Source organism: Lissotriton helveticus, chromosome 1_1 (assembly GCF_964261635.1).
Source record: "Lissotriton helveticus chromosome 1_1, aLisHel1.1, whole genome shotgun sequence".
Classification (NCBI taxonomy): domain Eukaryota; kingdom Metazoa; phylum Chordata; class Amphibia; order Caudata; family Salamandridae; genus Lissotriton; species Lissotriton helveticus.
Window position 1 is genome coordinate 1,951,589,119 of NC_136057.1, and position 12,490 is coordinate 1,951,601,608.

The 12,490-nt window shown below is 43.9% G+C and overlaps 1 protein-coding gene across 1 annotated transcript in view; it reads left to right on the top strand.

Moving 5' to 3' along the window:
* Nucleotides 1-12,490, top strand: part of KCNT2 (potassium sodium-activated channel subfamily T member 2) — a 1,660,679-nt gene that overhangs the window by 377,123 nt on the left and 1,271,066 nt on the right. Inside the window, exon 9 of the mRNA XM_078650345.1 lies at nt 8,574-8,633. Coding sequence (XP_078506471.1) covers nt 8,574-8,633 — 60 coding nt within the window. The remainder of the gene's footprint in view (nt 1-8,573; nt 8,634-12,490) is intronic.

Sequence of the window (12,490 nt, forward strand, 5' to 3'; positions counted from 1 at the left end):
GATCCGTTCGTCTCGAGGAAGGCGGCCAGTTGCTTGTTGACGACCTTTTCGATGACTTTGGCCGGGAAGGGAAGGAGCGAGATGGGGCGGAAGTTCTTGAGGTCGGTCGGGTCCGCTGTTGGTTTCTTCAGTAGTGCGCTGAGCTCGGCGTGCTTCCAGCTCTCAGGGAAGGTGGCTGTGTTGAAGGAGGTGTTGATGATGTCCCGGAGATGGGGTGCGATGGTGGGGGCCGCTTTGTTGAAGATGTGGTGGGGGCACGGGTCGGTCGGCGATCCAGAGTGGATGGTGTTCATTATGCTTGTCGTGTCTTCGGGGGTCACCTCGGTCCATGTCTGGAGGATGGCGGCTGGGTGCGTAGGTTCGACCGGTGGGTGCGGGGGTTGAGCCCTGAAACTGTTGTGGATGTCGGAGATCTTGCGGTGGAAGTACGAGGCGAGGGACTCGCAGAGGTCCTGTGAGGGGGTGATGTCGTTGTTGCCGGTGCTGGGGTTGGAGAATTCCTTGACGATGTTGAAGAGCTCCTTGCTGTCATGGGCGTTCTTGTCCAGTCGTTCCTTCAGAGATTTCTTCTTTGTGGTGCGGATGAGCTGGTGATGTCTGCGGGTGGCGAGTTTGAGGGCGGTCATGTTGTCGGTGGTCTTGTTGAGGAGCCAGGTCTTCTCGAGGGTGCGGCAGGCCTTCTTGGAGTCCTTGAGTTCGTCGGTGAACCAGGGAGCCTTCTTGCTTCTGGGTCTGGTGAGTGGGTCCTTCAGTGGGGCGAGGTCGTCAGCACTTGCGGTCAGCCACTGCGTGAGGTTGCAGGCTGCTGTGTTAGGGTCTGTTGTCCTGACGGGTGGGTTCTGGCTGAGGGAGGTGGCGAGCTGGTCGGCGGTGATCTTGCTCCAGTTCCTGTGGGGAATCTGCTTCGGGTGGTGGTGGGCCGTGTTCTTCACGAAGCTGAAATGAACGCAGCTGTGGTCGGTCCAGTTGAGTCCGGTGGAGTGACTGAAGGAGACCTGCTTGCTGGAGGAGAAGATAGGATCGAGCGTGTGGCCGGCGTAGTGGGTGGGGGTGTTGACCAGCTGCTTGAGTCCGAGGTTGGCGAGGATGTCCAGCAGGGTGGTGGTGTTGCGGTCGTTGTTGTTCTCCAGGTGGAAGTTGAGGTCCCCGAGGAGGATGTAGTCGGTGGAGGGGAGAGCGTGTGGGCTGATGAAGTCCGTGATGTCATCGCAGAACTGTGATCGCGGTCCCGGGGGTCTGTAGATGAGGGTGCCTCTGAGGGTCGTCTTCGGGTCGGTGTGGATCTGGAAGTGGAGGTATTCGGCGGCGCTGAATGTGATGCTGGAGTCAGTCGAGATGCGAATGGTGCTCTTGTGTACGATGGCGATGCCTCCTCCGGTCTGGTTGATGCGGTCCCTCCTGATGATCTTGTAGCCGTCTGGGATGGCTATGGCGATGTCGGGGGCTGAGGAGGCGTTCATCCAGGTTTCCGTGAGGAAGGCGACGTCAGGGGATGCAGTGTCGAGGAGGTTCCAGAGTTCCACGGCGTGGCAGTGGATGGAGCGGGTGTTGAGCATGATGCACTTGAGGTGGTTGTTGCTTCCAGTCTTGGCAGGTGCGGTGTAGGTTCGGTGGCAGGAGAAGTTGCAGGATCGGCAGACGAAGGGTCCATGGGTGTGTCGCGGGGATGCTTGGTAGCATCCGGGGGCTCGGGCGGTGTTGAGTGCGATGAGTGTCGCGAAGTTGTAGGTCCTGCGGGGGGGCTGGCAGGCGCGGGGGCCAGGGGGTCTGGCGCTGGGCGCGGTCCAGACGCGGACGGGCGCAGACGGGCTTACCTTTGGTGCACCTTCGGCGCTCAATCGGTGCTCCCGCTGCGCGCGTCCGCTGCGCGGTCGCTGAGGGGGCGTCATAAATAAGGAGCCGGGAGGGAGGGTCAGCTGGGAGGCGGGGTGGCCAATGGGCAGTGAGGGGAGGCGGGACTGGAGGCGGAGGCGGGAGCAGGAAGGAGGAGACTGGGGCGGCGGCGGGAGAACGGGGGGGAAGTGACCGGGTCAGCGGCGGCGGTCAGCAGGCGAGGAAGGGGCAGCTGCGGCAGGCAGAGAGCGGCAGGCGGAACCTACGAGGCAGCAGGCAGAAGGTGGCGTCAGTCAGCAGATCAGCGGTAGGCAGGCGCCAGGCAGCAGCAAGCAGGCAGGCGGCAGAGCAGTGGAGAGGAGCGACCGGCTGTGGGGGCACAGGGGGTCACACTGACCAGTCCGCCATGGTCCCCTTAAATAAGGAGCCGGGAGGGAGGGTCAGCTGGGAGGCGGGGTGGCCAATGGGCAGTGAGGGGAGGCGGGACTGGAGGCGGAGGCGGGAGCAGGAAGGAGGAGACTGGGGCGGCGGCGGGAGAACGGGGGGGAAGTGACCGGGTCAGCGGCGGCGGTCAGCAGGCGAGGAAGGGGCAGCCGCGGCAGGCAGAGAGCGGCAGGCGGAACCTACGAGGCAGCAGGCAGAAGGTGGCGTCAGCTCACTTGGCCACTGGATTCAAGATAGCCTGGCTGATGAGGATTATGAATCCGAAACCGGTCCCAGGATGCTTGTTTCCGGTCCATGGAAGACAAGGCTTGGCAGTTCGGGCTGGACTGTTCCCATGAGGCACAGGGTCAGACTGATTTGCATATAGCCATGTCTGAAATGGGGTGGCTGAGTGGGCTAAAGAATGGTGATAGATTAAACCCAGATCAGTTGACCGGGGGTGAGTGTTTGATTTGCTCAAACGCTCCGTCCATCATCCCCTTTTGTATCAATATTTATAGATCAGGATACACCCACCCATCAATACACACCTACAAACTGAAATAAACATAGACCAATTGATGTTTACTCATCCATGCACGTAGGACAAGAGAAATGTGTTATGTTATGTTGATTGCTTGTGATTGAGCGTAAATGTTAAATGAAGTTTGCCTCTATTAATTCTCGATATCAAAAGAAATGTATGATACTTATTTCTTGATGAAAACATGTGAACCGGTTAAGCTAAAAAACATGAGATTTCATACTGCTTTGTAGAAGTATGCAGAAGTGCTTTGAAACATGACAATGTAAAAACGTAAGCAAAGAGAGAGAAGAAACAATGATATTTACTATGTATGTGAGCGCGTATTTTAAGAAAACAAAACGTAGTTACTTGGAAATTGGGGTAACGCTAAGTTCTAATGTATTAAAATGAACGTAATGTTTGCATAATAAAGCTCCTGAAATTATTAAAATGCTTAAATTAGTAATAATCGATAGTATGCAACACTGCAGCTTTTCTGACGTTATGGAATAAAAACGTGTATTTCAGAGTGACATGTGAATATTTGTTCTGGAAAATGATAAATATGCAAATGATTTTTTAATAGTGCCTAAAACTGGCATGTATTTGCCTATAAAGATGAGTGATTGAAAATAATCAAGAGAAGTCGAAATGCAATTAATAATGTGTGATTTATAATAATCATAACGTGATAATGATTCAGATAAATTTCATGGAGGCCTTAGATGTCTTTCCTTTCTAGCTCAAATTGTAAAATGAAGATGTAGTAGTCACTTTAGATGTTGTGAGAACTTTCTGTAAAGTTTCATTTCTGTACTTGACAACAATAGACTTTCTTTTGGTTCAGCAACATTTTTGACAGTTATGTATCAACATTATTGTAAACCTAGAGAAAACCCCTGGGAACGGACAGACTGTGAGTAAAAGGGAAATGTCTTACATCAGTGGAAAGGATGGAGCTAAATTGCATTTGGAACTTAACAAATTGGTCTGATGGAAAAGATATGTTGTGGTTGTAAACCATGAACTTTTGAAAGTATAATTGCCCCTTGGAGTAGTAGTCAGGCTGGCTGTCATTTTTCATTTCCATGCATGGCATGCTGTCGAACTGAACTTTGATTTCCCTTAATGCGAAACCTTTAAACTGAATTTTCCTGACTGACCTGAACCTGCACTTTGCCAGCTGGTAAAGTTGTGCCGAAATTAACCTTTTGGCTGAAAGGTTAACTGACTCCTTCTGTGACATGTTGTGTTGCAGTTCTGACTTTGGGCAGATCATTAAGGAAGACGGACTAAAACCCAACCATATTTTGGTTGTATGAAATGACAACTGTAACTGGAATTACTATTTTTTTCTCTCTCACTCTCTCTAGGCAATCAGCGAATGTTCATTACTAAATCTGCTTTCCAAAGTGTGGTTATTTGCACTAATTGTCTATTATTAAAACTGTTATGATACACGATTTCAAGTTCTATCCATTCAAATTGAGGCTTTAGATAAATGTTTTCCATGAGTAATCATTCTCATGTGTGGTAATTCTTTGGGTCATTATATTTCTTGTCTAAAGATGAGAGGTTTGATGACATTGAGAAAGTTCATAAAACAGACATGTATTTAATAATTTCTTTATTGTAGCTCCTCATAAGGAAATTGCCTCACGTTCTCCAATTATCCAAGTCAATGTTAGCTCAACAAAAAGATCCATTGGAGTACCAAGGTCTGATAATTAGGACTGGTGTATGAATTGTGAATTTTATTTGGGCCCAGTTGGTGATGATGAATATAAGTGTTTTAGTGTAATGAAATGAATGAGTCTTGTTGACAGAAAATAGTAAGAGAGGAAAATAGACTCACAGACATCAGAAGCAGAAAAGGGTACCCAAGGGCATGAGGAATCATAGCATTACAGCCAGTCTGGAGTGATAAACTGTTGGACTGATGCCGAGCTACGTCAGGCAGAGCCAGTTACCCTTATCCACAAGCCAACACTTAGAGGGTGACACATACAGACAAAACACATCCGAGCACGCACACAGCCCACATAACACAAAGTAGGAAAGTACACATAGAAGGACAGGTGGAGTAACAGATAGGCATTTGTTTAATTGCAACTTGTGTCTCGTAGTTGAGGGGTAGGCATTGTCTTACCTATAGACTGGAAACGTATATATGCAGCTGATATTTCTTTATAACTTGTTGTTTTATGTGAGGCGCTCTACTATCCATAAGGTCATGATCTCGTTACATAAATACAACAATAATATACAATAAAAATCTAAAACTAAAAAGGAAAGAGGGATGTGTGAGTACAGGTTTCAAATTCATGTTTTGCTTAATATGCCTCCTTAACTCTACCGACCTCTTTCCTATTCGAAGTTGTTTATATTGTGACTGATACTCTATCTATATAAATGTTCTTTATCATTATTGTATATACTCTTTCTTCTTAACTCCTCCTGATGGATATAATTTATACATGTACTTTTCCTATTACCTAATATTTTCAGTATCTCAATCTTACGTGTTCCTTTTTGTTTTCTTGTCGCTATGTGATTCAGTGCTCCCGGGACTTGTAAACACTATTTGAAACCACTAAATGTAAAAATAATTAAATACATCAAATCTGAGTGGGTGAACTATTGGTGTCAATGCCTAATCAATTCTTAGCCTTTCTTTAGGGAAATCGCTCCTAATACTTCGTGGACTTCTCCAATCTCCATGCCCATTCAATCATTGTCATCTTTGGACTGATTACCTACCTCTTTGATATGATTATTTGTGATGAGCACTGCCAATTAAGCATCTTCATGTGTTTAGGACCAACATGTCAAACAGGTTTGCCAGTTCAATTCAGTCCACGCTAAAGCCCAAAACGGTGTTCTCGATATGCACTTTCGTTTTACTAATAATTATCATTAAATCTTTTAGGTCACTGAACCAAATGAATACTACAACCCCCAGAATGCACTGATGTGTTAAATAAAAGATCAGCACAAATAACATGGTGCTCAGCATACAGGAAAGAAACTGGCTAATTATTTTTTTATCATTTATTTATTACATTTTTAAAGACATGGTCTCCCACATCACAAGAACTTATCCATTATAGCAACATACAAAAGGTACATTAGCATACCAAAAAGTAACAAGACGAGAAAGACATTCTTGTTACATAGGCGTGGCACTACATCCCTTAGTCGAGAATCATCCATACTAAACATTTTGAAGCCAGCACGTATGGTATTGGCTCACGTGCTGACGGATCTAAAATTTAACCAGAAAAACCCACAGTGCTCCAAGTATTTAAACTGTTGTATTTACGCGTTGTTACGGCATGTACAATAATAGGGTACAACAGATACATTATATTAATTGAAGTTCAGTTCAGGCAACTAAAGTGAAATGAGGAAAAATCTGAAATCCTTCTCTTTGGGAAGTTTCCTTCAAATTTTAGAGAAACACTCTGGCCTCCGGGTTTAGCCCTTCAGTGTCAACTGCCCTCCCAATAAAAAATCTGGGGATATGATTTGAGGAGAACCTCACCTTCTCTATGCAGAGTAAGAAGATGGACGGCACGTGCTTCGGGTTTTTAAAAATGTCTTCCTCTCCTGCCTAGACCGGCAAGGGAAATGGTTACTCGAGCCCTTATTACATTTCGGATAGATTACGCGAACACACTTTATGCTGGCATACCAGGCTATGTGATAAATAGGCTGCAGGTAGTCCAGAATGCAGCTGCTAGGCTCCTTCTTGATATTCCCGCTAGAAAGTGTGAGACAACATCTGAGAGCACTCCACTGGCTACCTGTAGCAGAGTGGGTGAAATTCAAATACCTCGTTATAGCCCATCGCGTGCTCCACGCCTTGGGTCCAAGCTATCTCCAAAACTGTTTTTCCTTCCACGTTCCTTCAAGACCACTCCGTTCTTTGCACCTACTTCTGGCCACGGTTCCCCGGTTCTGGCTACGAAAGATGGGTGGCAGCACACTTAGTGTGAAGTCAGTTTTGGCTTGGAATGCACTTCCTCTTGCTTTCGGCGGCATTCTGGACCTTGTCCTGTTAACCTCTTCGAGGCTCATGACGAGCTGAGCTCGTCATGAGCCACGGCGCTCCGGTGCTCATGACGAGCTCAGCTCGTCATGAGCCATGGAACGCTCGCATGCTGGGATAATTCCCCTGCTGTGCTGAGCGTTCCACGGCAGGCAATGCACCTGTGAAGAGCTGAGCTCGTCATGAGCACAGGAGAGCCGTGCCTCATGACGAGCTGAGCTCGTCATGAGCATGTGGGCGCTGTGCGCGCCCCCCTCCCCCCCAGCACAGCGGGGGATTAACCCCCGCAGCGAAGGGGTTAAAAAAAATTTAAAACCTTCCTCTTTAACTAAACTGACCTGTACCTCCTCTCAAGGTTCACGCCGGGACACTCTTGTAGTATCTGGGCACGCTACAAATGGTATAACATAACATAACAGGCCTTCCCTCCTTCTGGTTCGCCTGCCTCTTTCCCAATGAGATATTGCTGATAAAGACCCCAAAACCCCTTGGGCCGGCTCTGCAGTGGAAGTAATTCATTATAAGCTTCAGACTGAGTATTCCAATGAAGCATATCTACATTCCATTCCCTGACAAGAGGTATGGGACCACGAGCCCAACGCATGGCTACTCTGCGCTTTGAAAGCAACAATCCCATCATGAAATATTTATTTATTTTCATGTTCCTAAATTCAAGAAAAAAATTCAAGAAAATGTTACACGTTGATTTGACATCTTCTTTCACCGTGTACTTAGTGTTTGGATATAGTATTTTCTAACATATGAATTAGATGTTTTGCCATTTGTCCACAGTAACAGCAACCATTACACAATCTATTTTACTTTTACAAACAATGTTTAGTTATGCACATGTGTTTATTTTTCTTTCTATTACTTTATTTCCATGCCATTAATCCCTGATATGCAAGGTGGGATGAAAAACAAGGATTCTTTTATGAATGTATGTTACCATATATTCATATAAATCACATATCTATAACAGCAAAAGACTTAGTCATACAGATGACACTTTACCAATAGTTATTTATACTACAGCCAGTGGTCCAACAACAAAAGAATGTGAATTACCATGTGAGAAATAAAAACTCCTTTCCCGAGCCCTGACACGTACATACTATAGCAATTTTACATACCAAACACAAATCTCCTCTTGTGCGCTGTGAGAAATAATTTGCCTTCAATAGTAAAAGAGCCCTTAAGCAAAACTGAAAAACCATAGAACAAGCAGATGGTACCAGCAAGAGAGTGAAGCCATTCGCAGCTAAGATGGAAATGAAAACTCACAAATGATTTTGCTCTACTGGAAATTAAACTAGAAAGGCTGGGGTAAATAGGTTTCTTTTAAGAGGTTTGCTACCAGAATTTCAATGTCAGAAAATCCGCCGACATAAATATTGTGTGCTAAATCCCATCTACAAAAATAGCAACCAACGGAAGTTAATAGAAAATGTACCCGCAACAGGACAACATTTTTGTGAAGGATATTTAGGACAAGATATTTATAGTAGACGATGATGCTGTATAAGATCTTCTGAAATATACTGTTTAAGATTGCTATCTGCTTAAACATCATTGTTCTAGATTTAATTTCAGTATGAGGCAGCAAATAGTCATGGGCTATCAGGATATGCTGTATTTAAATCTTGATTTCTCTGTATCTGTGTTCACGGCAACATTTCTTATTGAGTTAACAATTGGCCTCAATCTTACCGACCAGTAATGCAAGTGTCTTCTCTTTAGGTTACGGTGGCCTTGATAAGCCTGTTTGAAACTATGTTGCTGAGTTATCTGAGCTACAAGGTAAGCATTTTTACAAAACATTTTAAGAAAAGGATTAATGACAAGAAAATATGTTTGCGAAGAATGTTATTTAGTGTGATAAATTGCTGGCTAGGACAGAACACATTTAAAACAACCAAATCACTGCAATGCTGCTATCCTCGCTGAAATATTGGGAGCAGGGGTTCTCCCCTGTCCACAATGTCTCCTTTTACCCCGAAGTGTTATTAATAATAATGGAGAGTTGTTCTAGAAGGACAGGAGGATGCCTCCTACCATAAACTAGAAAGAATAAAGGCCCACATGCATCATTGCTACATTTTGCACTTCCTAATTTGCGAAAAATAAGGAATCGCAAATTAAGAAATGCAAAATGCTATGCATCATTATTTTCGGTATTCATTTGTGATTCGGTAAAAATCGCAATTTTTACCGAATCCTAAATGAATACCGAATTCTTAAGTTAATTTTCGCAATTCCCATTGATTCCTATGGGCCAAAAGGCCCATAGGAGTGAATGGGAAGGCATCAGCAAATTGCGAGTTGCACTTTGAAAATTTCATGGGTGCAGGGGGGGGGGGTCCAAAGGACCCCCCCATGCACCCCTGAAATGTATTTTTCGCATCATGTTTCACACACACATGTCCTAAGGACATGTGTGTGTGAAACATGAATGTTGAAAAAAAACATTTTCAGCATTTTAAACACTTTTTCCAAATTTACCGAGTGGTTCAACCACTCGGTAAATTTGGCACCCTAATTGCGAATTTGCACTTCTAAAAGTAATGATGCATTGCTTTTAAGAAATCGCACATCTGCGACTTCTTAAAAGCACCCGCAATTTTAGAACTCGCAAAAATGTTACGAATTCTAAAATTGCTTCATGCATCCCAAAAAGCACTTTTGCATTCGCAAACGGCCGATTTTAAGGAATCGCACCGTTTGCGACTACAAAAATGCTTGATGCATGTGGGCCTATGGTCTCTGGAATCAAAGAAGAGTATTGGCCTCGCATGGAGAGGTGCAGTCAGCAAGGTAACATGAGGCAATTCGTTCTTGCATTGTTAGGACAACTAATTATTAACTGCTTCATCTCTCCCCTCATGTGTACTGTGCTAGTTTAGCTGGGTCTGATCCCAAACCCAACTAGAGCTCACCTCCCTGTTACTCATTCACCTTTGAGAACTTGAGAGGATTTTGGGATATGAAGCCGCGGCTCAAAATTGTGTCTTCATTTGATGTAGCAGGAATAGTTTGAATCTGGGCTTTTTAAAGTTTCTGTAGTTTCTGCTCAGGTTGCCAGCCTTGATTGCTTTTCCATTTCCTTCCTCCATCACAGGGTGTACTTATTCAGTAGTAGGCAATATGAATAAATTAAAATAAAATGATGCATGTACAATGCTTATGTCACCAAATCCCATTCTTGCCCTACTGGCATCCTTTTATTCGTTTAGCAGCATCTCTGCCTGGCACATGTCACATTACTGAGCCTTCTCTGACTACCCCCCTTTTTGGTGTAAAGACATACAACATCCTGTTGTAGCTGTGGCTAAACTAACCCTCACCCATCACACCCCCAGGCTCTGCGAATCACAAGTTGATGGTCACCAGGCACAACATCAAAGCACTTTCAATACAGGCTCAAAACGCAAACACCCTCTTAACCACTCACCCCACAAGGTGAAGCTTGTTTTCCTTGTTGGTAAGTTCTTCAGTGCCACACATGGGTGTTGTAAGAACTATGCAAATGTTAAAATGCAACACAAAACAATACAATACACTTGTATGTGCACTGCTGACTGAAACATTCCTTTGGTATAAGAAAGCGTAACAGAATCGTCCTCATTTAGAAATGCTCTGAACATTTGCTGAAATTCTCAAAATTAATAAGTACTCTTGGTGCTGCTACAAAATAAACCTTAAATGCCAAATAACTTGCAATAATAGGGTTTTTGTGAATTTTTCTTCATTTATTGGTGTTTTTTAGAACGTGGCATTTATATCAGTAATACGTTATTTTAAATTAGAAAAAACGTAACTGTGCTACAATTCATTTAATGCACACCTAGCAGGAATCCAATGATCGTGACATGGTTTGAAGCTGATGTGGTTTTAGCTTTAGGGTTTAAGGCTTTAGACTTTCTCGAACAGCAACACATATCTTTTGCACTTTTTACATCCATTTTGCATTGGCATGTAGATCGAACAATCATTGGAAAACCAACATTTGCTTCAAGCAGCAGACTGCAAAAATAAGCTGGTGCAAGTACCTGTCAGTTATTGAAACATCAGTACTATACTGCATTTGAGCACAACAACTGTACGTAATCAGAATCCTAGAGCTGTAATCAAATGGAACAATTTGGAGGTGTTTGGATAGATTTTACACGTTCTGTGCGATCAAGTGGATTCTGAAATTTCAAGCTAGATAGCACTTCAGAGGCAAAAAACATGTTAGAAGTATAGATGTGCAAATCATATTCCCTTTACCATGTGGTGCTCATGGAAAGTCTGAAGAAACACTTACAACAACAAGGGCAGCTTACTAAAAACATATTTTGCCATTTTTGTTATATTTGATATATTTGTATTGTAAAAACTTGACCATGTTAACTTCGCACTTGCTCTTCGTCAGAGAAGGAGCTACCCACAAAAGCATATGGCTCTCACATTGACCATTGTGGCACATCAAGTGGTCCTACCACAACTCTCTTACACCATTACTACAAACATGGACTGGTCTACGTATTTGATTCAAGTAATTCCAATGCTAGGTGACCTGACAGGAACAATAGACATTAATGCATGGAAGATCTCAATTTTGACAGAGTACATAACTCTGTTGCGCATGTATGGCTCCCAATTATGAACAGACTATGTCCTCATTACATCCTCACTGCTCCCTGATGTGTCCAGGTGTCAGATACTTGAAGGAGCCCTCTCGAACTATGTTCCAATTCTCCCAACCTTGGAATTTGGCCTTTTAGCTGCCGCACACAAAGCTTACTTAGTCAGGGAACAGCTGAAAAGAAAGGGACGAAGGAACACATTAAAATCTATCTTATGGAAGACATGGGCTCAAGCTCTTTGGTATGGACTTACTGGTCGATTATGGAGGCGTTTGTGGGAGGACAGATGATGAGAGATGCAGCTGTCCAAAAAAATGAAGCAGATTGAAACTGTCAAATCTTGAGACCTCCTCCTGATCACTGTCTTGTGTCTACACACCACACCCTACGGATCATAATCTTAGTGAGCTGGAGAAAGCCGAAGGGCTCTCCACTTCTTCAATGAACTGCAGAGGCCCTGAAGTCTCTTTACATCTCAAGGTCAAATATGCTCTGACCCTTCTTTCTTGGACAAATTGCTGCATCAACAGTAATCCCCGCTATCTATGAAAATCATACTTTTCCCCCAGACGTTTTGACCTCACCTCCTTTAAAAAATATTGTATAGTTTTGATGTACATGATACTACAGCAGAAGAGTAGAGGGCTGTCATGGAACTGAACTAACCCAATTAGAATTGTGGGCATCCATACAAAAGTAATATTTCAAAAATCCTGCTATATGCAGATGATATATTGCTCACCTTTCCTGATCTGCCATTCGTCTTTCCTATACTCAAAATACTTTGTTTGACTTCGGATTCAGTAAACATACTTAATACTAATACCTCAAATAAATAAATAAGATTGCATGAATGGGGCTGCATTTAATAAAAACTATACTTGCAACATCCAGGAGTAGATTTATTAAGGCCTAAATGGGCACTTTGGAAACACAATGCAATATTGTGTTGCGCCCAAGGGCTTCATAATGTATTATAAGTAGGCGCTGCACTGCTCCAAGCAAACATCTGCGAAACATAATGTGTAA